The sequence below is a fragment of the Dama dama genome, chromosome 4 (genome assembly GCF_033118175.1).
Source record: "Dama dama isolate Ldn47 chromosome 4, ASM3311817v1, whole genome shotgun sequence".
In the NCBI taxonomy this organism is placed as follows: Eukaryota; Metazoa; Chordata; class Mammalia; order Artiodactyla; family Cervidae; genus Dama; species Dama dama.
In genome coordinates this window covers 60,044,502-60,072,208 of record NC_083684.1, presented here as the reverse complement: position 1 = coordinate 60,072,208, position 27,707 = coordinate 60,044,502, and the positions used below count along the sequence as shown (strand labels likewise).

Below are 27,707 nucleotides of genomic sequence, written 5' to 3'. Positions count from 1 at the left end.
AGAGAGAGAGAGAGAGAGAGAGAGAGAAGGAGGGAGGGGGAGAGAAGGAGATTCCATGATGTGGGGGTGGGGGTGGGGTGTGTGTGGGGGGGAGGGTGGAGGCAGATAGACAAAGAGATGGAGGCCAGGAGACTTCCGTTCTGGAACTACAAGATGCTCCAGGCTCATGCTGTGCAATGTCTTATAACCAGCCTTTTATCCAAGGAGCTCTCATTCCTCTTATTGGAGAACAGAGTAATAAAAACTAAGATCTGGGAGCTAGATATGGTTGAACCTAAATTTTAACAGTTTCACCAGCTATTTTTTTTTAAATGAAACCAGAGACGACCTCTGCTCCCCTCTGCATACTTCTAAGACATTGCAGGTTCAGTTCATAAATAAATAAAGCCAGTCACATGACTTTCCCTTTGTTTCCCAGTGCATGTAAGTTATGTTTACACTGTGTGTGTGTGTGTGTGTGTGTGTGTGTAAGTCGCTCAGTTGTATCCGACTCTTTGAGACCCCATGAACTTTAGCCGGCCAGGCTCCTCTGTCCAAGTAACTCACCAGGCAAGAATACTTCAGTCTATTAAGGGTGCAGCAGCATTATTTTAGAAATGTATAATTTAGAAATAATTTATTGCTAAAAAATACTCATCATTATCTGAGCCAGTCGTAATAATAACATCAAAGGTCACCAACCACAGGTCACCCTAACAAGAGTAACAAAAAATTTTAAAATATTGTGAGAATTATTACACATGACATTGAGACACTAGATAAGTCAATGCTGTTTGGGAAACCGCACAGCTCTGAGAGACCTGCTTAATGCAGGATTGCCACAAACCTTCAATTTGTTTTTTTTTTTTTAAGTGTACCTTGGAAGGGCAAGAAAGCAAAACACAATAAAATGAGATATGCCGCCTTCACTGGCCTTCCCAAACCAATTTCGGCATAGGTCGACAGAGGGCGCAAGAAAACAGACCGCTTTCCTTCTAACCCACTGACGCCTTTCCAAGTGAAAGAGACCTTCAGGAGGTAAAGAGAGGAGGCGGAGACTAAGCTCTGCGCAAAAGAGCTGTCAAACCCAGGCGAGGATTGGCAGCGTCTTCCGGCATGGAACTATCACGTGACGATCAGTGATCAGCTGACTAGTGTCGAAATTCCGCAGGGAAAGTCACAGACGGAGCCAAAGGCTGAAGTTGATTGGTGGAGGAGGAGCCAGAAAGCTAGCCCCCGGAGGCGGGTCCTTGGCGGTGAGGGCGATGATTGGCTTATGTAGAGTCACGTGGGCTATCAACCAGCGCACCAGGCACCCTAAAGCAGATACATGCGCATGCGTTAAAACTCGGGTCGCTGATTGGAGGCCATGAATCACGGGGCGGCGTGCATCGGCCGGGGAGGGCGTGGTCTGCGGTGCGCCAGCCGCGCTACGAGGCCGTTGGTTGGCCAGCTCGAATCACGTGGTTCCTGGCCGCAGGAGGCGCGCGCCGGTGCGACGTCAACGCTGCCCACTAAGCTCTCCCAACCTGTCTCCTGCGACCCGGCCGTAGCTGAGTTCTCCGAGGGCCGGGCTCCGGCGGTTTGCTGAGTAGTTTTGCAGCCGCTATGGACAACTCCGGGAAGGAGGCGGAGGCAGTGGCGTTGCTGGCCGAGGCGGAGCGCAAAGTGAAGAACTCGCAGTCCTTCTTCTCGGGCCTCTTTGGGTAAGAATCTCGCGCAGGGGTCGGCCGCGACCTCGGCTGAGAGGACGGAGGAGTCATGTTCTGGGGCGGCGGTAGAGACGAAGGGCTCGAGCCTAGAGGACGCGGGGGACTGCGGGCTTACGGACATGGTCTAAGGCAGCAGAAGGGACACAAGCCATGGCCAGGACGCCGGACTGTGGCACTGACAGCATAATTTGAGGAGAGACTGTCCGAGATTGTGGCAGGGCCGTGGGCTGAGGACACCCGGGCCGAGGCGAAATCATCTGGAGGCAGGAAGGGACCCCAGGCTGGAGATGGGCCAAAGAGCCAAGGGAATACAGTCTCAGGCCTTGAAGGGAATGTGGCCTGCAGGGACCGAGGGAGCCTGGAGGGAAGCCAGGCCAGGAAGCCTTTTGGAGCTCCAGGAGAGCCTATTTGAAAGATCCCAGACGGGAGTCTTGGGGCCTGAGACTGAGAACTTAGGCCCGAGGGCGTCCCCTTTCCGAGACCTGGGGTGATGGATTTATGTGAACTCTGGCCCGGGCGTCAGAGCTAAGATGATCCTACGATTGATGAACCCAGTCTGAGTTGCGCAAGGTGTCTCAGGTGAATATGGCCCTGGTCACAGTTGACTAGTGTAAGGAGACCTGACTGCTAAGTGAGATCTGAACAGACAATCTCAGGGGTGGTGGAGTGAAGGCTGAAGAGGGCTGGGAGGCTGGAGACTAAGTGGGGGTGAAGCTTGATTTAGGAACTGGTGGGATAAAAAGGAGAGAAGAGGGAGAAAAGAAGACCTAAGGGGCCGGAGGCCTACCGTGTGATCTTTGAGTAAATATGGGGCAGGGTGAGATTGGCATGCCCAGGATAGGGCTGAAGGGGGCTGGGAAACAGAACCAACACCTAATGCTTGTGGCAGACATTTCACATGAGTTCATGTTGGCTCATAAAAGTTGTTCTGATGACTGTTGTTTGAGGAATTTTAGTGGCTGAGGAAGGTCAAAAGCTCAGGTCAGAAGCCTAGGCTCTGCCATTTCTTGACCTTGGGCAAGCTGTTTAACTTCCCTTATTTTGGGGGTGGTGTGTCTTAAGAGAAACCTGTCTCAGGCATTTGCCACTAGTATTGAAGTAGGGCACATGTAAAGGGTGTAGAATTGAGCCTGGGACATGGTTATCACTCTGAAAGTGTTAGCTACCATCAGTGTCATTCCCAGGAAGGAAACAGGTATGGAGCCTGTTCGGGACTGATGGTGATTAAGGTAGGGGGTTGATGCGAGAAGTGGGGGTGAGGGGCTGTCAGAGCAGGGAGAGACAGTGTGATGAGTAAGGAGCTGAAAGGGGTTGGGGAAGGAACTCGGGCCATGGGGACTTGATAGGGTTAGGGGAGGGGGCTTGAGACCTCTGGTGGAGAGAGAGCCAGGGAGGACTGAGGAAGGTTGTGTTGCTCTTGAAACTGGGAGGAGAGCTGCAGGGGAACAGACGAGTGTGTAGAGAGTTAGGAGGAACTGGGAGGAGGGGCCATGGAGTCTGGCAGCAGAGAGGCAGAGGCTGGGGAGGGGGTTTGCAGGGGGAAGATTGGGGCTTTAGGAGAGACGGTGTTAGGAGGTTGGTAAGAAATGAGGAGGAGGGTTCTCCCAGGAGGGGAGATGGAAACCGCTCATTGTTACACAGGGTGGATAATGTTTACTTATCCACCGCAAGAATTTGAGTAACCTGGCTGAGACCTACCTAGTGTGGAAAAACATCTGGGGCTGATGGACTGTATTGATTAGGTGAGGAATGTTTTCTTTTAGAGGCTGAGAGTGTGGAGAAGGTGTCTGTGTTTCTGCTTCCTTCACAAGGAGAGAAATTCAAGTGCAATGTTTTGGGGTGGGGCCAAGAGCTCAGTTTTCAGTTAGGTCATGGTTTTACTGGGTGGCTTTTGGTGTCTGGTCCCTTTGGACTGGGGATTAGTGTACTGTCGGGCCATGCTTGGAGGGAGCAGCCAAGTCAGGGCCTGAAACACTTTGTCACTTGGCTGGGAAGGCAAGATGAAGACTTGCTAACACACTAGTAAAGCAGAATTGTCACATGTGATTAAGGGCTGCATTTTATCATTGGTGGGAGGTTCCTGACCTGAGAGGAAGCTGCAGAAACTTAAGGAAGGCCCTGGTGAGGAATGAGCTGGGCCCCCGGGAACCCTGGGATGTGCCACAGGAGTGGGGGCTGGAGAGGGTGTTCCAGGCAGTGGGAGTTGTGTGAACAGAGGTCTAGGGTGAGGGGAGGTTCATCCGGAAATGATGGGGAGCTAAGATCCAGAGAGCCAGGGCTGGGTCCCAGGGGGGAAGCCTCCATCTGGGAGGATGAGTAGGAGTTCCAGGGGTGGTCTCTGGTGGGAGAGCACTGCTTCCAACAGAGGAGGCAGCTTGAGCAAGGCCCAGAGGTGTGAAGGTCAGCATCTGAAGGTTTAATCCAGGGGGCTCTCTGTCAGCCCGTAAAGGTAGAATGGGCAGAAGGGGATGAGGCTGAACAAGAACCAGGCCCCATCCCGGAGGGCCTTTTGAGAAAAGGCTTGGATTTGCGGAGGTGCTGGAGAGCATTGAGGATTTTAATGGCCTGTTTTAGGCTGTTCGGGCTGCTGTAACAAAATACTGTAAGCCCAGTGCCTTATAACCATCAGAAATTTATTTCTCACATTTTTGGAGGTCAAGAAGTTCAAGATTGTGGCAGGTCTGGTTCTTGGTGAGGACCTGCTGCCTCACAGACAGCTGTCGTTTCACTGTGTCCTCACATTGTGAAAGGGCAGGAGACGGGGTGAACTAGCTCTTTGTGGTGTCTTTTGTAAGGGCACTAATCCGAGTCATGAGGGCCCCACCCTCATGACCTAGTCACCTCCCAAAGGCCCCACCTCCTCATAGCATCACCGTGGAGCTTAGGATTTCAACACACGAGTTTTGGCAGGGGACACAAACATTTAGTTCACAGGAGAGCCAGTGCTGAAGACCTCCTGTTTAGAAAGGACTCCAGCAGCTGGTGTGGGGGAGAGTGAAGGCAGTCACAGTAATAATATCTGATAACATTTATTAAGAGCTCACTCTGACTCTGATTCAGGCCTGGGGCAGGCACTTGATGTGCATCCTCTCATGTGGTCCTCAAAACGTCCTTCTGGAGGTGGACATGCAGGGGTTAGAGTTGTGGATCTTTGTGCCCAGTCTTCCGTTGAGTGGGCATTGGCGTTCATACCCAGGCCTGTCTTATCTCAGCGCCCTCTTGCTGCTGTCCAGAGTTGTTCTTTGAAGCTCAGGCCCGTTTCTGGGCACTCCGTTTAGGGGGATGTTGGCTCAGGGAGTTTCCTTCCCCTGATTGCCCCATCTTCCCCGCCCACATGGCATTTTTCTCCAAAGGTCTGAAAGAAAGAAGAGCAGGTGTGTTCACCCCAGAGCCTTCAGCTCTAAGAGCACTTGCAGTGTTGCAGGGCCGGGTTGCAGATGGAGACCGAGACCAGCCTGCCAGAACCTGTCTGTCCGAAAGGCTAGCCCAGGAGGACATGCCTTGCGGGCAGGAACCACTTCTGAAACCTGCCCTCTGGAGCTGGGGTTGCTTGGCTTCCACGTTTGACAAGCCATCTTTTCTCAAGGCCCCTCATTGTGGGAATGCAGGAGGGAGTGTCAGGCCTCAGTTCCTCCCTCCAGCTTCCCCTTCCCCTTTCAGGAACCTCAGTGATGGCAGCATTCCAGTTTGAGAGGTCTGTGCTCAGATCAAAAGGGCCAGGTAGGATCGCGCCTGCCTGGGATCCAGGGCAGCCTGGTTGCCTGGGATGTTAAGCCCTTTGCCGCCCTTTGTTGTTTCAGAGCCGCCAGACACTATGGGGCTTAGGCACACCAGGAGCCTGGGAGGGAGGCAGTACCATCTGGCTCTCAGATCCAAACTGCTTCTGTTCCTTCCCTCCTGCTGCCTTCCCCTCTCTCAGCTCCCAAACAGGGCTCAAGAGATGGGAGAGTGGCCCTGACTTCTGCCCTGGAAGCAGAAAGGTGGCAATTTCCCAAACACAGTGTAATTGTGGAAAAGGAGAGGGAAAAAGCAAGATGCGCTTTTTCTGCCTTCCAGCTCCCGGTGGACCCAGACTTCCTTGCTGTGCCTCTTCGGGATTTCAAACAGTGCTTCTGTTCCCCCGGGCTTTCCCCTCCCTGACATCTCCCCCTGACTCCCTCTCCCACATCCAAAATAAAAACTTCCTTCCACTCCAATACAAATGTATTTAGCTGGTTTCTTCATGTGTGAAATGAAAGTCAGAGTGATACATACTCCCTGGGGTTGTTGTAAGGAGAGACTGAGGTTATGCATGTAAAGTATTGCGATCCTGGTGAGTGTTTATTAAATGTTTGCTGCTGTTATTAATATTAATATTGGGTATTGTGTTCAGAAGTTGAGCCTGAAGTCCTGGAGAGCTAGAGATAACAGAGTGCCGTGTTGTGTATACGGACGGCAGCCAGGAGATCATGGTGACACGGTTCCTTCTTGAACTGTCCTTGGGCACCAGCAATCCTCAGGAACCCTGGAGGCTGGCTTTCCTGAGACCTGCCTGACCAGAGACTGGGGCCAAGGTCTGGGTGGGTGTCCCCCGGGCCCTTGGCTGAGCCTGGGGTGGGAGTGATGGCTTCCAGACCACTCTCCGCCTGCAGAGCACACAGAACCTCTGATGCTGGTGAACTGGGCACTGATTCACTGATCACTGCCAACTGCCAGGACCCCCACTCAGAACCCAGCGGCTCTTGCCCAGGTTCAGAGTGCAGGCTTTCCTGAGGGGTCTCCAAGGAACCCGGCCCTCATGTCTTTGCAGTCTGAGGGTTCTGCCTCTCTTGGTGGAGGTGGTCACACAGAGGTATGAATGCTCCTGTTTAGGCTGGGGCTGCTAAGAGGCAAGGGCTTCCTTTGTGGCTCAGCTGGTAAAGAATCCACCTGCAGTGTGGGAGACCTGGGTTCGATCCCTGGGTTGGGAAGATCCCCTGGAGAAGGGAAAGGCTACTCACTCTAGTATTCTGGCTTGGAGAATTCCATGGACTGTATAGTCCGTGGGGTCGCATAGAGTTGGACACAGCTGAGCGACTTTCACGTCGCTAAGCAGGAAGGCTCTTTCAGAAGCGTTTTTTTTTTTAAGTAAATATTTATTAGTTGCGGTTTCTTCCTTGCTGTGCAGGCTTTTCCCTAGTTGGAGCGAGCGGAGACTACTCGCCTGTTGTCAGGCATGATGTCACGGTGGGTGTGCCTCCGGGGCTCTAGAGCACAGGTTCAGTTGTCTTGGTCTGACCCACGGCTGAGTTGCTCTGCAGCATGTGGGATCTTCCCGGATCAGGGGTCAAACCCGAATCTCCTGCATTGGCAGGCGGCCTCTTTACCACTGAGCCCCCAGGGAAGCCCCAAAAACGTCTTATTTTTTTTTCAAAAACGTCTTTTAAGAACAGGAACCCCTGGGCGCTCTGGCTGGGATGAAGGAAGCCTGTTGGGGTGCAGAGGGGATCAGCGTAAGAACCACAGGAAGGCGCCTGGCCCCTGCCTTTGAGCTCATGGTCCGGAGGGCGCTGGGATGTGCTGGGGGTGGGGTAGGTGGGAGGCCCCAGGCTCTCTGGAAACCGGAGGAGGGGCGCCCCTTGGCGTAGCTGGGGTGGGGAGATGAAACCCAAGATGCAGTAGGAAGTGAACAGTAGGAACCTGCTCTCTCCCCCAGCCTGGTGAGAGTGACGCTCTTGTTGGCTGAGCACCTGCTGTGTCGTGGGCACTCTCCTGGGTGCCGCCTGCGGGGTTCCTCGTGCCTCCAGCAGGCCTGCAGGGGTGGAGTCTTCTCACCACTTCCCGACGAGGAAGCAGGGGCTGGGGTGCCACGAGCTGGCGCTGAAATCCAGGCCTGCCTGACTGTGCTCCTCAGATTTTCCACCAACCCCAAGCAACTCTAGACTTCCTGCTGCCGGCTGGCAGCCCTTGGAGCGTCTCTCTCCTCCTTCCTATAATAGCATCCAGTCGTGCACGTGCTCTGAGCCTCACAAAGACACCTCCCAGGTCAGGCTCATTGTCTCCATTTTACAGATGAAGAAACTGAGGTGCAGGGGTAGCTCTCCCAAGTCACACAGCTTGCAGAGTGCCCAGGGCTGATTTCAGCCCAGGTCTCTGGGCCCCCTAGTCCATTCTGTCTCTCCCCCTTGCCCAGCCAGGCATTTCAGAGCTGGGCAGTTAGCGTGAGACACTGAATTTTTCCCTCCTTCTGGGGCCTGTGCAATCACGGTGGGGCCAGGCCCTGCTCTGCGGGATCTTGGCACACTGCAGAGCCTGTGAGGGGCATAGGGCTTGTGGGCGGAGATGCTGAGGGGTGACCAGAGCCCCAGCAGCCCTGTGCAGCCAACAGCAGGGCAAGGCTGGGGCCGCCCGCTGCTCCCCTGGCCGGGGGGTCTTCGCTGTTGTCTGATGTTCCTTCACTTGCTGCACCACAAGGAGGGCTCGGGCTCTGGGACGTAGGCAGGGGGTTGGCTTAGTGAATCCCTTCCCATTAAAAAGCAGAGATATCACTTTGCTGACAAAGGTCCATATAGTCAAAACTGTGGTTTTTCTAGTAGTCACGCATGGATGTGAGAGTTGGGCCATAAGAAGGCCGAAGAATTGATGCTTTTGAACTGTAGTGCTGGAGAAGACTTGAGAGTCCCTTGGACGGCAGAGAGATCAAACCAGTCAGTCCTAAAGGAAATCAACCCTGAATATCACTGGAAGAACTGATGCTGAAGCCCCAATATTTTGGTCACCTGATGCAAAGAGCCGGCTCACTGGAAAAGCCCCTGATGCTGGGAAAGATTGAAGGCAGGACGAGAAGCGGGCAACAGGATGAGGTGGTTGCATGGCATCACTGACTCAATGGACATGAGTTTGCGCAAACTCTAGGAGTTGGTGGTAGACAGGAAAGCCTGGTGTGCTGCAGTCCATGGGGTTGCAAAGAGTTGGACACAACTGAACAACAGCCCCAGCTGACAGCAGCACCTGCTCCTCAGGTGAGGGGAGCCTGAGCAGTGCTGGCTGTTTAATCAAGAGCCGAGGCTAGAGCAGGGAGGGGCCTTGCCCCCTGTTTTTCCAAGAGACTCTCAGACACAGAAAGGAGGCCCCCGGATCGCTGAGTGAGTGAGAGGCTTGGGCCTTGGGCCAGCCCCCGAGCCTCTGTGGGCCCCCGCCGCCTCTCTCTCCAGGCTCAGACCTGTAGGGTGACTGTGGGGATCGCTGTGCTGTTTCAGGCCGTGCCCAGCTGGCCGCTGTATGGAGTCATGAGGATGGACAGTGGAGAAGGAGGGGAGGGCCAGACTGACCCACCCGGGCAGTGGCTGAGAATCAAGGTGGGGCCCTCCAGGCTGAGGAGAGGACCCAGGGCAGGTGGCTTGGGCTCCACAGAAGGACAGGTCTTCCCTGGTGGCTCAGCTAGTAAAGATTCCTCCTGCACTGCGGGAGACCTGGGTTTGATCCCTGGGTTGGGAAGATACCCTGGAGAAGGGAACGGCTACCCACTCCAGTATTCTGCTCTGGAGAATCCCATGGATTGTATAGTCCGTGGAGTCACAGAGAGTCGGACGCGACTGAGTGAGGACTTAAAGTGGGAGTGACTCCATCTGCATTGCCTTCTGAGGACCCCCAGAGACTGCGGGTGGGTGGGTTGTGACGTGTGACGTGTTTCTGGGCTCCAGGAAGTGCCCAGAAGACCGAGGAAGGAAGGAGCGGGGCTGAGATGTTACCCTGCAGACCCCCTGGCCCGGGTCCCACCGGGCCGTCTGTGCCTTCCTGGCACAGCTTCCTCCCTCCATATGGAAGCCGCTGGAGGCTGGTGGCCGTGCCTGGGAGACCTGAGACCGCTTCCTCCGCCTTGGGAGGGGGGAGAAGGCAGAGCTGAGTGGGGGTAATTATAGACTGCCCTGCTCCAGGCTGGCCCAAACCGGTTCTGTCTATTCCCGGCGTGGCTCGGAGGAGCCGTGGGATGGGAAACGAGGAGCACAGGCAGCTTGGGGGGATTGGAGGGGGAGAGACGGCCAGCTGTCACAGGCACCGCCCCCTGGGCTCGGCCAGCTTCTCTGGCGGTTGGGCAGGGGTCCGAGGGAGGCCTGCTTTCCTTCCCTCAGGGAATTGGTGGGTTTTGTCAGGGAGGCCGCCCTTGGATAAGTGACATGAAGTGGCCTGACCTAACTCCTGATAGCCTAACTCCTCCAGAAGAGGAGTCCTGTAGTGAGCCATGCAGATTTGTCACTTGGGGAGACAGCTTGGAAAAGCAGAGGAGCTGGGGTCTTCTTCTGCCCCTCCTTTCCTTTCCAGGACCCTCCTTGTTATAGGGCCTGGACCCTTCTCCTGGCTGCCAGTCAGGGGTCCCCTGCCTGCCTCTTCAGCCTCGCAGCCTGCCACTGCCTGCAGCGTAGGCCTCCCGGCCCCCTTCTCTTCCTTGACCTGGCCGGGGCTGTTTGTGTCTCGGGGCCTTTGCACATGCCATGACTGCTACCGTTGTGCGCTTCCTTCTTTGCATGGTGCTCCTGAGTCATCTGTGAGGACTAAGCTGAAAATCTCAACAGTTACAGAGCCTTTCTCTGACCTGCCCATTCAAAGAAGCCCCTCGCCTCCCGGTCCCTCTGGAAGGGTCTTGCTGATGTCCTGTTTACGAAGGCCAGGTCCTTCCCCTTTGTGTGCTGCTGTCCCCTGCAGTGCCTGGCACATCCTCAATGCAGAGATGTTTGTGCCCCCAGTAAATAAATGGCTGTGTGAACGGCTTCTCCTCTGGGGTCTGCCAGGGACCCGGGGCAAAAGGACTTTCCCCTTCAATGTCTCCACTTCCAAGAGGTTGGCGCTCCAGAGAGTCTTCTGTCATCACCTGGCCAGGGATCTGGCCAGGACCCAGGCATTGAGGAGGCCGGCCCAGAGGCTTGAGCAGATGTTAATCCCTGTGGCTTTTCCACCCCAAGGTTAGAATGACTGACCCAGCACAGGGTTGGCTCAGCTTAGCCTGGGATCATAGACTTTCAGCTCAGCAGCCGACAGGCTCTGTGTCTGAGTCTGTTCCATCCCACTGAGCCGCGGGGAGCCATCCAGGGCTCACTCTGCTCGTGGCTGATCACCCGCCTTCGGGCCTCGCTGGGGTGGGATGGGCCATTCCTACTATCTGGGAGCATGAGGTTTCTCTGAGGACAGTGGGGTCTGGACAGGACTTCTCTGCACCCACTGAGAAGGGAAGGATGCCCTCGGGGATCCATGGGAGGGGGCAGACCTGAGAGCGCGGTCAGTGAATGCACCTGGTTCTTCCAAGAGAACCTTCCAGGGACGGTCCCCCTGGGGACCCTTCTGAAATCTCTTCTGCCCAAAGCTGGTCAATGTTCATAACCTCTCCAAGGCCAGAAGTGGGTTCTGAGGAAGTCGCTCCAGACAGGCCCCAGGCCCACAGTGCGTTATGCAGCTGAGGGGAGAAGACAGTGGGACCCAGCAGGGTGAGTGTGGGGGAGTGCGTCTTAGGGACCACATAGGGTGGAGGCAGTGTCTGCCCAGCCCCAGAGGGTAGAGGAGAGAGGTTTCAGCTAAAGAAGACCCTTTAAAAAAAAAAAAAAGACCCTTACCTGGTGCACTTGGATTCTGGAGGCCAGGATACCCGTCCCGGCCAGCCCGCCCTGGAGCTATCGCCTTCCAACATCACCTGATGGGACAGGTCACCGGTGGCTGCTTCCCAAGAGGTCGGTCTGGATCAGCTTCTTTCCTCCCCGACTCACCTGATTGGCTGAGTCATCTGGGGCCATCCTTGCAAATCCTGAGTCCAGGCCCCAGCCCAGGCCTACTGAGCGGAGTCTCCAGGGAGGGTGGCTCTGGCTTGATGATTGCAGCAGACATCTGACATGAGCCCAAAATATGCAGGCTGGCCCCAGCGCACTAGCAGTGCGGAGGGCAGGGGTGCTCCCCGCACAGCACCCAGGATCACCCCAGACACCCTCACCTTCTGCGGCTGGGGTTGGCAAGGTTCCAGGGCCGGTTGACAACAGAGATGAGGGGTGGGAGAGTGAAGACAATTTTGTGTCATCTCATCAGAAAATACCCGCCTCTTCTCTTCTTTTCAAAACGCAACACTGCTTGATGTCAGGGAGGAGAGAATGTAAAATCCATTTGGTGGGACTCCTGAGCCTGTGCGTTTCGTTCTCCTGACTTATATGGGTGGTGGGCGTTTGAACACTGACACTCAGACCTTATGGACTCATCCTGGCTGGATTATTAAAGCTGAAACAACAGAAGGACAAGAAGGGGCCTTGCGGATGAGGTACTAACGAAGGGCCCCCCAGTTCAGGAAAGAGGTTCATCTGTACTGCTTGGAGGTCGGAAAGCTGGGTAAAGCTGCCCATATGGGGAGCTTTATTTTTTTTAAAAATGTACATCCCCTGAACCTTCCAGGTTCCTATTGTTTCACAGTAAGTGTTTTGAAGGCAATTATTTTCCCATTTTATTTATTTATTTATGGCCTCACCACATAGTGTGCAGGATCTTAGTTCCCCAACCAGAAACTGAATCCCAGCCACGGCAGTGAAAGCCCTGAGTCCTAACCACTGGACCGCCAGGGAATCCCCGTGATTTTGCCAGTCCTGTTTTGAGCATCCTTGTACCTTAGTTTCGTAGGATAAATTGCTAGGAGTGTAATTCACTCCTGGACCACGGGGCCCGATGTAAACCTTAAATAGATGCACTTTTTTTTCTCGAATAAGTAAAATATGTAGATGCTTTTAAAATTCAGACAGTATTAAAAAGGAATATAAGTGTGTCTCCCACACCTGGCACCCCAGTTCTACAGACCCCACCTTAGAGTAAAATACGGTAACTATTTTCTGTGTGTATTTTTTCAGTAATATGCTGTTTACATGTATGTTTCTGGTCTCACTTTTTTGTTTTAACACAAGTGGGAATTTTCTATGTGCTTACTTAAAAACAGTATTCCTTTCTGTGTGTGTATTATTACATGCCTGCCTAGTAGTGAATGGGCGGTGACATGCTTTTAGGGTTGAGAGGCCTTCACGGAACAGCTGCAGGGTGTTAAGACTGAGGAAGGGACTCAGCATCCACGGCTGGACTCCTCTCCCAGAATGCTTTGCAGTGTCGTGGGGAAAGGGATTTGCAGAAAGCATGGGAGCCCCCGAGCATCTGAGCAGAAAGTGGAGGAGACTGTCAGAGGCGGGGCTTCTGGGGGTGGTCAGGAAGGGTCCCTGCCATGAGGGTGCAGCCTGGACCAGCCCATCGAGGGCCTGGACAAACATGGGAGGGGGTGGGGGCCGCTGGCTCTGTCTCCCTTGAGCCCACGCAGAGGCCCGAGCTGCAGCTGGACTCACAAGGCTGGCTTCACGGGAAAGTGGGGGCCGCCATCCAGACACATAAGGGCACATCTCCACTGTTGCTGCGGCGGAAGGCGTGCTTTCTCTTGGTTCCAGATCAGATCTTCTTACCATTTTTTCCTTTTCTTTTTCCCAGAGGCTCATCCAAAATAGAGGAAGCATGCGAAATCTACGCCAGAGCAGCAAACATGTTCAAAATGGCCAAAAACTGGAGTGGTACGTGATCCCTGCTAGAGCCCCTCCGTGGCTCTGTCTCTTTCCCCTCAGCTCCCCATCCTGAAGGCCTGACTGAGCGGTCAGCCTTGCAGGCCCCGTCCTCTAACACCATCGCTGCCTCTACAGACCCGCTGGCCTGCTGTCTGGTTGTTTTGAGCCCAATGGGTTATTTTACAGCTTGGGTCCCAGGGCCTGGGAGAGCGGACTTAGATGATTAGGATCAATAATAGATTATTGAATTCAGATAGACCCACGTGGATTGGTGAACTCTTTAAGGGGTTTCTCCTTAAATTCAGAGTGTCAGGTTTCCAAGGATTGACTGTGTAGCATAGGGATCTATACTCACTGTCTCATGATAGCCTATAATGGAAAAGAGTCAGAAAAGGTATACGTGTGTAGCTGAACCACTCTGCTGCACGCCTGAAGCCAGCAGAGTTACAAATCACACACATCTACTTAAAAAAGAATTCCAGATTTCCCCGGAAACAGTTCCCTAACTCTTCCATCAGAGTCTGAATCCTGGGCTGAGGGACATTCAAGTGGGTCCAGCAATAACATTAACCATGGCTCCATTTACTGAGCACTCCCTTAAGCACCAAGCAGGCATTGTTTAATTAAACCATCACAGTAGCACCATGAGGGTCAGTACTATTAATATCCCCATTTCACAGACTTGAAAACAGGCTTGGCCTAGCCCTTTGCCCAGCACGGCATGACGAGTGAGTGGCTGAAGCAGAATTCAGAAGCCAGAACTCCGGCTCTGGAGCCTGAACAGTTCCCTGTGGCTTCCTGACTTTTGGAGTCCCGAGTGGCATTTGTGTCCCAGCTCAGACTGGCCACATGACCCTGGGGAAGTTACCTGGCCTCTCCCCAGAGGACAGCGGGGAAGGGAACAGTCCTGACCCCTCGGGGCTGTGGTGTGGGCTCAGCCGTCCCCACACAGGCTGACCGGCCCAGCAGGGCAGCAGCTCCGCTCCTCACTCGTGTCAGCAGCACCCCTCCCTCTGGAGGGGGAGGGAAAGCCCTTTGAGGACTCCGGTCAGCAGATTGGCAAACTGCAGGAGCGCTGACAGGGTCCCCGGCCTCGGCCATCTGTGCGCACTCCCTCCAGCTGGAGCAGGACACACGTACACACTGACAGCGTCATTAGGGCCTCTGCCCGGAAGGGGGCATCCCAGGTCACGTGGCTCTAGAGCCTCTCGGGCCTGTGTTGGTGGGCGGAGTAGCCCTTCTGATTCAGCCAGGAAGATTACGGTCAGACCCTGGCAAGGCTGCGGCTTGAGCCATGTTCCCTGAGGAGAGGCGGGCAGGCGGGGAGGGGCTCCTTGAGGTCTGAGGGGCCAGAGATCTGTTTGGGAACTACCTGAGGGCCTGGAGGAGAGGTTCAGAAAGCCAACACTGGAGCCCTTCCGGGGCTAATTTCATAACAAGGCTTCAAACATTGGCAAGATTGTAACTAGTAATGACCTACCATACAGCACAGGGAACTCTACACAATACTCTGTAATGGTCTATATGGGGAAAGAATCTAAAAAACGTGTGTGTGTGTGTGTGTGCGCGCGCGCGCGCTGAAACACCAATACTTTGGCCACATGATGTGAAGAGCCGACTCATTGGAAAAGACCCTGATGCTGGGAGAGATTGTGGGCAGGAGGAGAAGGGGGCAGTAGAGAATGATATGGTTAGATAGCATCACCAGTTCAATGGATGTGAATTTGAGCAGACTCTGGGAGATAGTGAAGGACAGGGAAGCCTTGTGTGCTGAAGTCCACAGGGTTGCAGAGTCGGACACAACTGAGCACCTGAAAAACAATAATATGTATACATAATATGTATCATTGATCCACTTTGCTGTACATCTGAAACTAACATAACATCAGAACATCATAAGTCAACTATATTCCAATTTTATTTTATTTTATTGTTTTTTTTAATATACTCCAATTTTTTAAAAAAGCAGCAAGATTAGATCAAGAAAATCAAGCAAAGACAGTGTTGAAACCCAGGGAGGAACTTCTGACTTCTGACTGCAAAGGAAATGAAACCTGGGGCAGGGCCACAGAGGCGGGTGTGGAGGCAGTGGGCAAAATGGACTCTCCTCCTCTGAGAGTATTTTTGGTTTCCTGAAAATCAGAAGAGTTTCTCCTGCACTTTCACAGCATACACAGCGCCTGGAGCCAGATTCTGTGTGTATTTTTATGCTCACCCCAAAAACAAAATACCGTTAAAAGATTTCTTTTTCAATCACGTGGATGTTGCTTTACTTCTAAAATTTGTCACCTCTTTCCCTCCCCCAAATAGTCAAACAAAAATCTTAAGCCATTTTTTTTCCCCCAATGATACTACCTTTCTGGAAATTCTGCACTCAAGTTTGGAACCCTTAAAAATAGGAAAGAAATCAGACACAGTGAAAACCTGGGTGGCTGAGTTTAGTTTCCTGCTCTAAAGGTATAGGACAGGGCCGGGTCCGCTTGTCTTCCTCCAGCTCAGGAATTCCGTGATTCGGGGTCAGCTGGAGGAGGAGGAGGGGCAGGGGCTTCAGGACAGAGCTGGACATGGCCACTGGGGCTCCCAGTTAGCACAACTCCCACTCGTAGAAGAGGAGGGCTCCCTCTGTCTCCCTCAAGTCACATTAGGAGATGGAGACGCGGGAACAGACCTGTGGAAGGTGACGGGGCGGCTAAGTACAGGACAGCCCGGGCTTCGGTGTAGTCGCCCCGGCTGCTCTCCACCCGTGGGCACTGTCCCCACGCACTCAAGTTCATACAGGCTTCCCAGATGGCTCAGGGGTTAAAAACCCACCTGCCAGTGCAGGAGACGCAGGACATGTGAGTCTTCCTGACTCTGGGTCAGGAAGATCCTCCTGGAGAAGGAAGTGGCAACCCACTACAGCATTCTTGTATGGACAGTCCCATGAACAGAGTAACCTAGCGGGCGACCGTCCATGAGTCAGACACGACTGAGGGACTGAGAACTCAAGTACACACTCAAGTTCACGGCATCCACATCCCCTTTCCCTTTCTGGACGTGAACCTCCTGGGAGCCTGGACCCTGTGAGTTCTCCCAGGAGAGACTGGAATTTGGACAGAGGAGCTGGGGAGTTAGACCGGAAGAGCTGGGAGCTGTCGGGGGAGGTGAAGTCAAACTTGGAAAGGGGGAGGTGGCGGGGGGTGTGGTGCAACTGGGTCTTGATTACCCATCTTTTCCCGAGCACCCCCACCCGGCCCCATCCCACAATGCAGTCTGGAATGCTGGCTCCAGGCTCCCAAGGGCTGGGGAAAGCGTGGGGATGGGGTGGGGGCGGGGGTGCTGCTGGGATCAGGTGGCCTGAGGTCCAGGCCTGCACCTCAGCTCCCCCAGGCCAGTCTCCTCCTCTCTCAGGGACTCAGGAGAGCTCAGCCCCCTCTCCAGGAGTCATCTGAGTGGCTTCCAGAGCCTGGAGCCCCCCTCTAAGGCAGAGCTTACCCTCTTCTGTTCCAGCTGCCGGAAGCGCTTTCTGCCAGGCGGCCCAGCTGCACCTGCAACTGCAGAGCAAGCACGATGCGGCCACCTGCTTCGTGGACGCCGGCAACGCGTTCAAGAAAGCTGACCCCCAAGGTGAGGGCCTCTGCAAACCCTGAGCACCAGCTGAGCCCCCTCTAGAGAAGGCCTCAGGTTTTTGGCCACGCCACACCGGGCCGTGCTTGCACTTTAACTTGAGAATTGGCTCCCTTCCGCCTGGCGTCCGGCTGCCTCTCTCTGGCTCCCAGCCTCCGCCTCCCCCTCCTGCTCTGTGCCTGCAGCTGATGGCGCCCCTCCGGGAGCCTGGGAGCATGTGGGAGTGGGAGTTACATTTCAGACCCACCGCATGCCCAGGAGAGAGGAAAATCTGTTCTGTTGTCAGAATTAACACGCAGACGGGGCGGGAGGAGGTTCTGAGATCAGCCAGGTAGGAGTCTGCCGAAAAAGGAGCGGAAATTATCCTGACCTGGCTTCCCTTAGCCCCAGGGTTGGGGGATCAGAGAGAGCAGAGCAGAGATGTGGTTGCCAGAGAGTAAGTTCCTTCAGATGAGAGCATGTTGGGGACCGAAGCCCAGTTTGGGGCTGACTCACCGTGAGGAAACCGTGTTTGTCCCCCGCTGGGCTCATCTAAAGTAGATGCACGGCCCAATGGGTACCAGACTGTTGGATTTGGGGGGGCTGGAATTTTAGTGTTTTTTGTCTTTTTTTTAAATCTTGGTGCCAGACATGGGTTGCCAACTTTTAATTTTAACAAGCAAAAGGCTTTTTTTTTTTAACGACCATCTATTGTCACTGTCCACTCACAAGAGAATGGGAAATATGCAAATATTAATTTTTAAAAAAAGGGGAGATGCATCATCTTGGAATAAAGGCTTGTCCTTCCCAAGAGAGGGCAATTTGCACCAGTGCCTGGGGGTCTCTCCAAGGATCTGTGAGCCGCAGTTCACATGCCAGCTCAGGGGCATCGGTGGTGAATTCATCATCACCATCATGACGTTTTGGTTCCCAGTCGAGGGTTTGATGTCTTTGCGGGCCAAATACCTGTTCTCTGTCCCAAGTCTTGCTGGGCCGCTCCTCTGCAGCCGGGTGTCTCTAAGACGTTGGCCTCCGTGGTCACATGGTGCGCTCAGCCCAGCTCGAACCAAGGGGAAACTTCATGACCATGTGTGTCCCGGTGACTCTGCCCAGAGCTGAGCGCACCTGGCTGGTTAGTGCTGAGCTACAGCAGGCCACGTGGTGATGTGACGAGGAGCCAGGGTTCAGGTCACACGATAATGACTGCAGTGATGACCATACATTCGTTTTCAGCTTGAATCACCCTGGGAAGTCTGCGTATCCCCCTCAGAGGGTCCCACCCTTGCCCCCAGCCTGCCTTCTCTCTGGGGAACTGGTCGACCAGGAAATGCTGCCCAGGCACCCGCCGCCCCCAGAGTGACTGGAAGGACTGGTTCCTGGGGTGGAAGCTGAGGCTGGGCTTCTCAACAAGTGCATGGGGCAGATTTGCCTTTTAAACAAGCCCCAGCACTTCTGGCGGACAGGTCCCACTGGGTACTAGCATGTGGCGTCCTTCCCCAGCTTTTGATCTGAGGCTTTTCAGCTGGAAGCCGGTCTCTGTGGGGTGTGGGGAGCGCTGGGGCCCAGGTGGGGGTGTGACCCGTGCCTGGCCTCCAGAAGCACAGAGGATGGCTGAGGTGGCAGGTGGGCGGGCGGCGGGGGTTGGGTGTGACATGCCCGTCGTGGGGCACAGAGGGCGACCTGGTTTGTCTCAGCATCAGCCAGCCTGCTTCTCTGCCCTGGATGCGGAGGCCGAGGCGGGGCAGGTTTGGCACTGGGGGTGGCTCTCGGGGAACAGAAGGCCCCGTGGCGCAGGGGAGAGCCTTATGGGCAGGGCCGGGGTCGGAGGTTCTTGTCGCTGAGCAGGGGGCAGTGTTGAAGGGGCTCCCAGCACCCCTGCCTCATGACTGACCACCCCCCCACTCAAGGAGGGTGGGGCTCACTGGTCTCTGAGGTGCGCGGGAGCCTGTTGCCCTGTGACCTGGGGCCATCAACAACGCCTTTTGGTCTCCACTTCCTGATCAGGGAAAGCAGAGGTCACACGTGAGCTAAAGCACAGGCGGGCCCAGCCCGACACCAGCGTGGGATAAACGTCTGGAAGGGGTGGCCCCGGCCCTTGTCAGGTGGAGGCCTGGTCTGGCCACTTGCCTTGTGAATCAGAGCCAGAGGGCCCATGTGGATCCCTGCCTGGTTTCCGCACGCAGGCGGCCGGCTCCCTGGGGCCTCGCTGGCCTCCCCTGCCTCAGACGCCTCCACCTGTGTCCGAGCTTCCTGCGGGAGTCCTGGAAGCCCCCTCCCGCCCCCGGACAGGCAGCTGAGCCTGCGCCTCAGGGCAGCCAGCGCGGAAGGCGGGATTTGGTGCTTGCCTTTCTCTCCCTCTGGTGTCTGCCCTGAGTGTGGGCCGGGGGTGGCCTGCCGCCCCATGGTGGCTGGGAGTGGGGAGGTGCTGCCATAGCTGTCATTGGTTCCCCAGAGTTGCCCTGCCGGTTCTGGCGGCCGCTGAGTAGACTCAGGCCAGGGAGGCCCCTTACCCTGCCCGCCTGGTGGCCAGGCACAGGGCTATGTGCGTGTGCACCCCCACTCACCCTCTCCCGTCTGCTCCCCTAACCTCACTGCCATTCTCTGGCATCTGCTGTGTAGCAGACACATGGTATCTTCCTTTTACCCATTCCGCTGCTTTGTGGGGTTCTGCGATCTGCCCCTGTTTTACTAAGAAGTCCAGTCTCCCTAAGGCCAGTGCCTTCCCCTGTCTGGGCCTGAGCACCGCCCTCACCCCACCTGCCTCCCAGGGCTCCAGGTTTCTGCAGGCGGATGGGGGGGGTCAGGTTGCTGGGGTTTGTGGTGCTTGTCCCCGGCTATGCGGGGCTGTCTACGGCTGGGGTCCCAGAGATTGGAGATAAGCCGGTTGTAGCCACGTGTCAGCAGCTTGTCCGCTAGCGTGCCAGCTGGGGTGTCAGCTGGCAGCCTGCGCTTGCAGGGACAGCTGTCCTGGAGCGAGGGGCCTCAACCCTGTGTGATTCCACACTGCTGGCTGCACATACACCCTCCTCCCCCGCTGCAGGGGCCCTTTGGCCAACAGCACTCAGGCCAGTGCCAGCGGGCCCCGGGTGGCTGCTGTGGGTGGGGGCAGGGTTCCTCTCTTGCCCGGGAGCTTCCAGCCTCTCTGCCTCCAGGGCTCTGAGCTCACCAGGGGCATCCTTTGCCCCCTTGGCCTGCAGAGACCAAGCTGTGTGCCCCAGCATTCCAGGAGAGGGAGCCCCCGAGTTGCTTACAGGGAGGCCCCTCTTGGCTGCATCCAACCCCCAGGGTGGAGGACAGGGCAGAATGGGGTGTGCAGAGCCAGAGTGCTACAGCCCTGTCTCCTGGCTTTTTAGCATCCTTAACGGCTGTGTTGTTAGCTCATCAGTTGCTTTGGGAAATGCTCTGTCACAGAGCGTGTGAGCGTGTGTGTGTGTGTGAGAGACAGTCACATTGCTTTCTCTGGCTGTATTTGTCCGTGGCGTCCTCTCTCTTCCCTCCTCCTCTCCTGCCCCTTTTTCTTCTTCCCTGCTGCCCCAGGCTTCCACTTGTCAGCCTCACGACCTTCACCCCGTGGTGTACATTCTCTGGTCTTTTGGGGTTCCCCTGAGGCCTTGCACCCAACCTCCCAAGCCTCCGTCCCCCAGAATAGCTCTCAGACACCCCCTTTTAGCCTTTGAGTTCGGGGGGTGGGGCTTGTGGACTCCCTGAAGGACCAGCCACAGGTCTGAGGCTAAGAGCCTCTGTTGATACATCTCCCTGGGCGATGAGACCTTGAGCCCCCCTTGAAAGCAGGCACCGGGCCTGTGCCTTCTGGTGGCATCTCAGCCTGGTGGGCCCTGCTGATGCTGAAGCCCTAGAGGCAGGCCAGGAGCCTTCCCGATGCCCCGGACTGTGGGTGAATGCTCAGCCATGCCCCAGCTCAGAGCCCACCTGCTGTGGTCTGTCCAGGCTCTCTGTCCTCCTCTTCCCACCTCCCCCAACGCCCTGTCCTCCAGAGATGCATTAAAATGATGTTTAAAAAAACATCCACCCGAGAGCTCATCTCTATCTGCTAGAAAATGCCTCCCACTCATGCTTCTCTCTCCTCCAAATAACTTGTCAAAAAAAAAAAAAAAAAACAGAACCTTTCTCAAAGTTCCAATTTTAAAACGTCGCACGAGAGAGTACAACAGAGGTACCCCAGTTCTTCCTCCCGAGAGCCACCCCGGTGTGTGTGTTGTCGGTGACACCTGTGGTCTGAGGAGCTGGCGGGCAGCGGTGCCGGGCTGATGGGCGCACGGGGATACGGCGGGGGCCTCGGGGTCACGGCACCCTGCCACCTCCTGCCACGGTGGAGGCCAGGCAGGGGCAGGGCGCACGGCTGGTTCAGGTTCCCTCTGTGGAAGGGTGGCGGAGCCCGGGCAGGACCTGGGTGTCCCTCCAGTGTGAGGCTTGGCCGCGTCTGCCAGCAGCTCGTCCCCGAGTGCAGGGCCTCGGCAGGTCTGGCTTCAAACCCCCAGGGAGTCTGACACGGTGCCGGCTGCGCCCTGTCCCAGGGTCACTGGGAAGGTGGTGACATCGTGGTGACCCCGAGGGGGACGGCAGCCGCATGGGCAGGGCTCCCAGCACGTGCCCAACAGGCCACAGTCAGCAGTATTAATGAATCAGACCAAGTTTCCCGGGGCTCGGGGGCCCCCTGTCCCCCTCTGTGCCCAGAATCGTCGGCCTGCCCACCCCCCCCAGTGCCCGCTGAGCCCTCTGCGGCAGCCCCATGCCTGCCTCCTCTCCTTGGCCTCTGCTGAAACGACTTCACTTTCTCATTTCTCCTCCTCGCCTCCCTTGTTCTCTCTTCAGAGGCCATTAACTGCTTGATGAGGGCAATTGAGATCTACACAGACATGGTAAGCGTCACTGCATATCCTGTCTCCCTCCCTCCCCTTACCCGCTTCAACCCCTGCCATATTGCCTCCCCTCCCCTCCCCTCCCCTGGCCCCGAGAGCATGTGAGAGACCAGGAGGGGAGGTGGGGGGGGGACAATGGACCGTCCCCGGCACTGCGTTGGGCTGGCTGGGTCCTCACACAGCTCTGTGCCAGCCTGGCTCCTGGTGGCAGCTCCCAGCACACGAGAGGGGCAGACGGCCCCTCCCCAGGTCCTGTCTCCAGCCCCCCATAGGCCATCATTGTCCTCACTTGTAGGCATTACGTCTGTTGGGGCCCTCATGTGTCCATGGAGTTTCCCCTTCCCCAGCCTCCCCTGACCAAGAGTGAGCTCAGCCCCCACCCTGCCCCAGGAGCATCCCCATCGACAGATGAGGCCTGGCTGCTGGTCCGAGCCCAGGGAGCCAGCCCGAGGCCCCAAGCCAGGCCCCGTCCACGTCCGGCACCCCTTCCCCCTCCCCCCACCCGCCGGCAGGGACGCTCGTCCTGCCCCAGTGGGTCCGGGCGACGCTGTCTGCTGCAGCGTAGTTATCCCTGCCGGGTGCTGCAGGGGACACTGCGCTGGGCAGTTCAGGCTCCGGAGCAGCAGGCACGGGAACCACCACTGGGTGGAGGCGGGCAGGAGGTGCTCAGCCCCTCTGGGAGCTGGGCCGCCTTGGGGAAGGCCCCAGACGCCTGCGCGGGGAGCTGGAGAGTGGGTGAGGAGAAGGGCCATCTGACCACACGGGAGGGGAGGTCGGGAGGCAGGCTCGCTCTCGGACGGTAGGGACGTTTGGGTCCTCAGCCCTGGACTCTGGGCTGTTCCTCCCACCTCTCTGGACCAGTCACATGTGCCCCCGTGGCCAGCCCCAGTGCATGTATTTCTGGTGTCGCCCCATCTGTTGTGCCCCATGGAGTCTGGGTGTGGGGGACATGCCCATGGTCACCCAGTCGGGGCAGCACTCAGACCCAGACCTGTCACACGAGAGCCTCCCTTGTAAGCTGCGTGCCCCTCTGCCTCTGGGACCCTCCTTGGAGGACCTCCCCTCCCACAGGTGGCCGAGGGCTGAGAATCCAGTTTCAGGGGACCGGGAGTCAAGGCAGGGGGCATGTGGTTGAGCTGGGTGGAGCACTCGGGACCCCGTCATCACTGACGGCCCCTCCTCATGTCTCACCCAGGGCCGCTTCACCATCGCGGCCAAGCACCACATCTCCATCGCCGAGATCTACGAGACGGAGCTGGTGGACATTGAGAAGGTGGGCAGCAGGGGGCCCAGCCTGGCCAGTGGTGGGGAGGGCTGCTGCGGCCAGTCCTCTGGGACCAGACTGGGGGCCTGGGGCACGGCACAGCCGGGCCCGCGGGTGATAAAGGCCTCCTGAGCCCCTCTCCCCCGCCCCGTGTCTCCCCAGGCCATCGCCCACTACGAGCAGTCCGCAGACTACTACAAAGGCGAGGAGTCCAACAGGTACCCGGGCGCCCCCCTGCCTGCCCCCGCCCCTGGCGAGGGCCCCGGGCCCCGCCACCACTGACCCCCCCCCGCCCCTCTCTCTGCCCCTCTCAGCTCGGCCAACAAGTGTCTGCTGAAGGTGGCCGGCTACGCAGCGCAGCTGGAGCAGTACCAGAAGGCCATCGACATCTACGAGCAGGTGGGGACGGCACTGCGCCCCACCCTGCCAGCCGGCGCCCCTTCTCCCCGCCTCCCACCCTCCCCCCCGACTTCTCTGCAGTGCCATCGGTCACCCCCACGCCCTCAGCTTGTGCTTGGCCTGGCTGAGCACCCTCCACCCACGACCCCACATGGTGTCACTGCACTCTCCCCAGAGAGTCCTTCCCACACTCCTCACCAGGGCTTCCTGGGCAGAGTGAGGCTGACTCCCAAACGGGGAAAAAGCGGAAAGAATCGTGAGGCCTGGGATGGCCAGTGGCAGCTGAGGAGCCTGCAGAGGGGGTGGGAGGGCCCGGGAGGGGGCGTCCCCTGGGTGCGCAGGCTCCGTCCTGGGCGGGGTGGGCCCCCCTGGTGGGCTCAGCCTGGCTGGGAGACAGGCAGGCAGCTGGCCTCGGAGGAGCGCGGGGCGGGCACCGCCTCATGTTCCGCAGCCTGCCACCCCTCTGCCCACCGGTGTGCCAGCCTCCTGTCAGCCCGACAGTGGGCCCACCGCCCCCGTTACCCGCTCGGGCACCTCCGGGAGCCCACGGAAAGCTGGCCTCGGCCCTGGGGCCACATGCCCACCCCCCACATGCCCTGGTCCTGGGTCTCTCAGACCCGACGCAGACTTTCCCGGGGCTGGTCTCTGGCTTCCCTGCTCTTGGGGTCCTGGGTTCACAGGGCATCGCTGGGCATGGACCTAGTTCCAAGCTGCCTCCAAGTGCCTGGCAATGACCCGGCCCTCTGGCTGCCCGCCGCCTCATGCCCGCAGGTGGGGACCAATGCCATGGACAGCCCACTCCTCAAGTACAGCGCCAAAGATTACTTCTTCAAGGCTGCCCTCTGCCACTTCTGCATCGACATGCTCAACGCCAAGGTGAGCCCAGGCCCTGGGGCCCCCAGAGTTACCCCACATACACACGGGGTGAAAGGCCAAGGTGAGCCCAGGCCCCGGGGCCCCCCAGGGTTACCCCACACAGACTGACCGCCCCTGGAGCGCCGTGTCTGTCACTGCACCAAGTTACCTGTCAACCTCAGGGGAGGGGCAGGTCCCTCGCTCCTCTCTGGCCCTGGCAGCTCCCTTGGGCAGGAAATGCTTGTTCTCCCTGCCTTTCTATCCATGATGTCACTCACTCCGCCTCAGTACCCTTTGCGTTTCCAACTCCTGGCTTGCTCGGTGCCAGGGTTTTTCTTCTGTGGGAGCATTTTTGGAGTCCTTACCACAACCCATGAGGTTGGCACCACGGTCGCCCCATTTCACAGAGGAAGAAACTGAGGCTGAGACACATGGGTCTCTCGTTCAAAGCCACATGGCTAGTAAATTGCCCCAGGAGTCCAGACCTTTCTGACTGCTGATGTTTGAACCAGAGCCTGCCTGCCCCACCCGTCCTCAGGGCCTCTCAGCACGAGCAAGGTCAGGGCTCGGAGAGGAGCTGGGTTCTGCTGGAATCCGTGGTTTCCCGGGGTCTCCAGCTGCCTGCCCTCACCCACACAGTGTGCCTGAGCCCCACCCTCCCTCCCTTTGCAGGCACCCGCTAGGGCAGGTGAGAGCTTGGGCTTTGGGGTCAGGCCGGTTCCGATGCCCAACACGTGTCCTGAGCCCCGCATTGCCGTCTCTGGGTCTGTTTCCCACTTGCAAAAAGGAGTCACCATCGTTTGACCCTCCTTGGGTCCTCACGAGGGTTAAACATGAGGCGTCAGGCCTGGCACAGGGGACGTGCACCTCCCCGGGGGCCTGGGTACAGGGAGAGGCCCTGAGCGCAGCCTGAGAAGCTGCCTCCCTCCCTGGGCCCCTGTCCCCTGCCCTCCACCCCCCACCACAGCTGTCTCTGCAGCTAGGCTGGCGGTGAGCTCAGCTCTGGGGAGCCTCTCCACCAGGCACAGAGCCCCGTGTCTGGAGGCTGGGGTGGGGGTGCAGACAGCTGACTTAGGGCTGGAGCGGCCCCAGGTCCCTGCAGCTGTCAGGGCATCTTCATCAGCTTGTTCCCTTCTTCCTCCCCTCCGTTCTTGCTGACGCTCAGCTCGCCGTTCAGAAGTACGAGGATCTGTTCCCCGCGTTCTCCGACTCTCGGGAATGCAAGCTGATGAAAGTGAGTTTGTGTTGTGGGGGTCCTTGGGCCGCTCCTCTCCCATGTCAGGGGCTTGGGCTCCAATTAGCAGTCACTGAGATTTGTACAGTGTTTCTCAGGGGCCTTTTATTATCCCCGCCCCAATCTCATCTTCCATGGGTCCCCGTTTTCTGGATGAGACAAGTAAGACTTAAGCAGAGATGGAGCCGGGGCAGAGCGGGGAGGCTGTGGGTTCTCACCCGCACAAGCACCCATGCATGGGTGATCCTCCGTGTCAGTGACCTTCCGAGCTGAGGGCAGGTTGGAGCACAGCCCCTTCCTCCCCGTCAGCCTGGGCACCCCTGAATCTCACCCACGCAGATACTGTGTGTGTGGAGCTCCTCCGGGTCAGGCCTTGGCCTGTGTGGCTCCTGAGCCGCACCCCCCGTTTTTTTTGCAGAAGTTGTTAGAAGCCCATGAGGAACAGAACGTGGACAGCTACACCGAGGCGGTGAGTGGCTGGTGGGGGTGGCTGCCCTCGTCAGAAGTGGTCCTGCGAATTTCCTCCTTTTTGTCTCTGGCCCCAGCCCCTGGCTGTGGATTCCTTTCTCCCGTCACCCCAGAAGCCTCACAAGTAGCCCCAAGAGGTGCAGGGAGTAGTCTCCCCATCTTAGAGATGGAGCTGGGATTCAAACTCACGTCTGTCTGCTCCTGAAGGCCAAGGTCTCTGCACCCTTCAGTCCCCCCGGGTGAGCAGTGGAGGGAGTCTGACGTCAGGCGCTCTGGGTGACCCTGGAGGTGCAGGGAGGGAGGGGTGAGCCACATCGTCCCCCTTCCCTCGCCTCCCAGGAAGCTGGAGGCAGGTGGCACTAGGGGTGCAGGAGAGGTGGCCTTGGGAGGCCCCTTTCCAGCAGCTTCTCTGATAACAGTCTCCCCACAGAGATGCTCTCCCTGTCCTTGCCCTGTGGCGAGCATTCTGGAATTGTTACGTCCAGCCCAGGTGCCCCAGACGGGATCTGGATCTGTCCGGTGTGACTCTCCCCGGGGGACCCTCACAAATCATGGTCCCCTGAATGATGTCAGGGACCAAGCTCAGCCTGTCCATCCCGCCCCAGACGGCTGGCCGGGGGCGGATGGCGGGAAGCTCAGCGACGGAGCACAGGAGATGGGAGGGGAGGGGGCCCAACAGGCGGGGGTTCTCTCTGCCCACCCCCCTTCCACCTGCCCTCAGTGCTCAGAACAGGCCTTTGTCACATTTCCAGGCCTCAAATTCCCATCCATTAAACAAGAAAGCTGGACTTTTTTTTTTTTTTTTCCCAGCTGTAAAATCTTTTTTCACCCATGGGAGTCCTCATGCCTCAGCCAGTAAAGACACGAAGGGAGAGGCTCTGGCCAGGGTCAGGGCTACACATCCCCTCGCCCCTGCTCAGGGATGGGGGCTGACAGGAACGTCTAGAGGATCCTGAACAGAGCCCGTGGGGGCTGGGGCCGGGGCCAGTGGGAGGCGAGGCCGGGCGCAGGGCGGCCGCTCACCCCGAGCCCGTCGCCCGGCGTGCAGGTGAAGGAGTACGACTCCATCTCCCGGCTGGACCAGTGGCTCACCACCATGCTGCTGCGCATCAAGAAGACCATCCAGGGCGACGAGGAGGATCTGCGCTAAGCCCTGCCTGGCCCCCGGCGCCCGTCTCCCCGCCCCGTCCGCTCTCCCCCGGCCAGGCCCTCCAGCGAGGATCGCCGTGTGAGCCCAGAGAGAGGGGGGCCCGAGACCCTGGCTGTGAGACCTTCCCTCCCACCGAGGACTCTGCAGCCACCCCGCGGGCTCAGCACTGCCTCGGGGGCCCCCGAGGCCAGGCCACCGGCCAGACGGTCACCCACTGTTCTTGCTGCATCCCTCGCCTCCTGCCCCTTTATTTAAGCCCCCAGAGCTGCCCTTCACCACCCCAACACGCAGGCTCTCTGGCGCAGGCCTGTTCGCTGTGGATGCTGCCGGGGGTCGGAGTCAGCATCTGGGCACCCCTCTCCCAGCCAGCTGAGTCGCGGAGACGGTGTCTCGTCTCCACCTTCCTCCCTGGCTGAGCTCTGGGCCCACGTAGCCGCCGTGATTTGCTCTCACCGCTCAGGAGGGTGTGGCTCCTTTTTCCCACCCCACACTGGGAGCCCCCAGCCTCCTGCAGCCCCAACCTCTCAGGATGGACCCAGCCCTGGAGCTGCGAGGGTCGTCCCCACACCCACCCCTCCGTCTCCTCCCCGCGCTTCCAGGTGTTGTTGGGGGGAAGCCGCAGCTGCCCGAGGAAGGAAATAAAAGACAACACTTGTGCATAA

General features: G+C 57.6%; 1 protein-coding gene across 1 annotated transcript; it reads left to right on the top strand.

Moving 5' to 3' along the window:
• The first annotated feature begins 1,440 nt into the window (after positions 1-1,440).
• Positions 1,441-27,707, top strand: NAPA (NSF attachment protein alpha). The gene is made up of 11 exons (XM_061139709.1): positions 1,441-1,685; positions 13,140-13,219; positions 16,700-16,816; positions 21,629-21,675; positions 22,871-22,948; positions 23,102-23,157; positions 23,254-23,338; positions 24,110-24,214; positions 25,359-25,427; positions 25,846-25,896; positions 26,944-27,707. The coding sequence occupies exons 1-11, from the start codon at positions 1,588-1,590 to the stop codon at positions 27,043-27,045; spliced, it is 888 nt and encodes a 295-aa protein (XP_060995692.1). The 5' UTR covers positions 1,441-1,587; the 3' UTR covers positions 27,046-27,707.

Excerpts from the sequence above, each read along its gene's own strand:
- NAPA (XM_061139709.1), top strand. The coding sequence starts at position 1,588 with ATGGACAACTCCGGGAAGGAGGCGGAGGCAGTGGCGTTGCTGGCCGAG. Across the intron at positions 23,339-24,109 it reads CCATCGACATCTACGAGCAG|GTGGGGACCAATGCCATGGA; the intron begins GTGGGGACGGCA and ends TCATGCCCGCAG. Across the intron at positions 25,428-25,845 it reads GGGAATGCAAGCTGATGAAA|AAGTTGTTAGAAGCCCATGA; the intron begins GTGAGTTTGTGT and ends TTTTTTTTGCAG.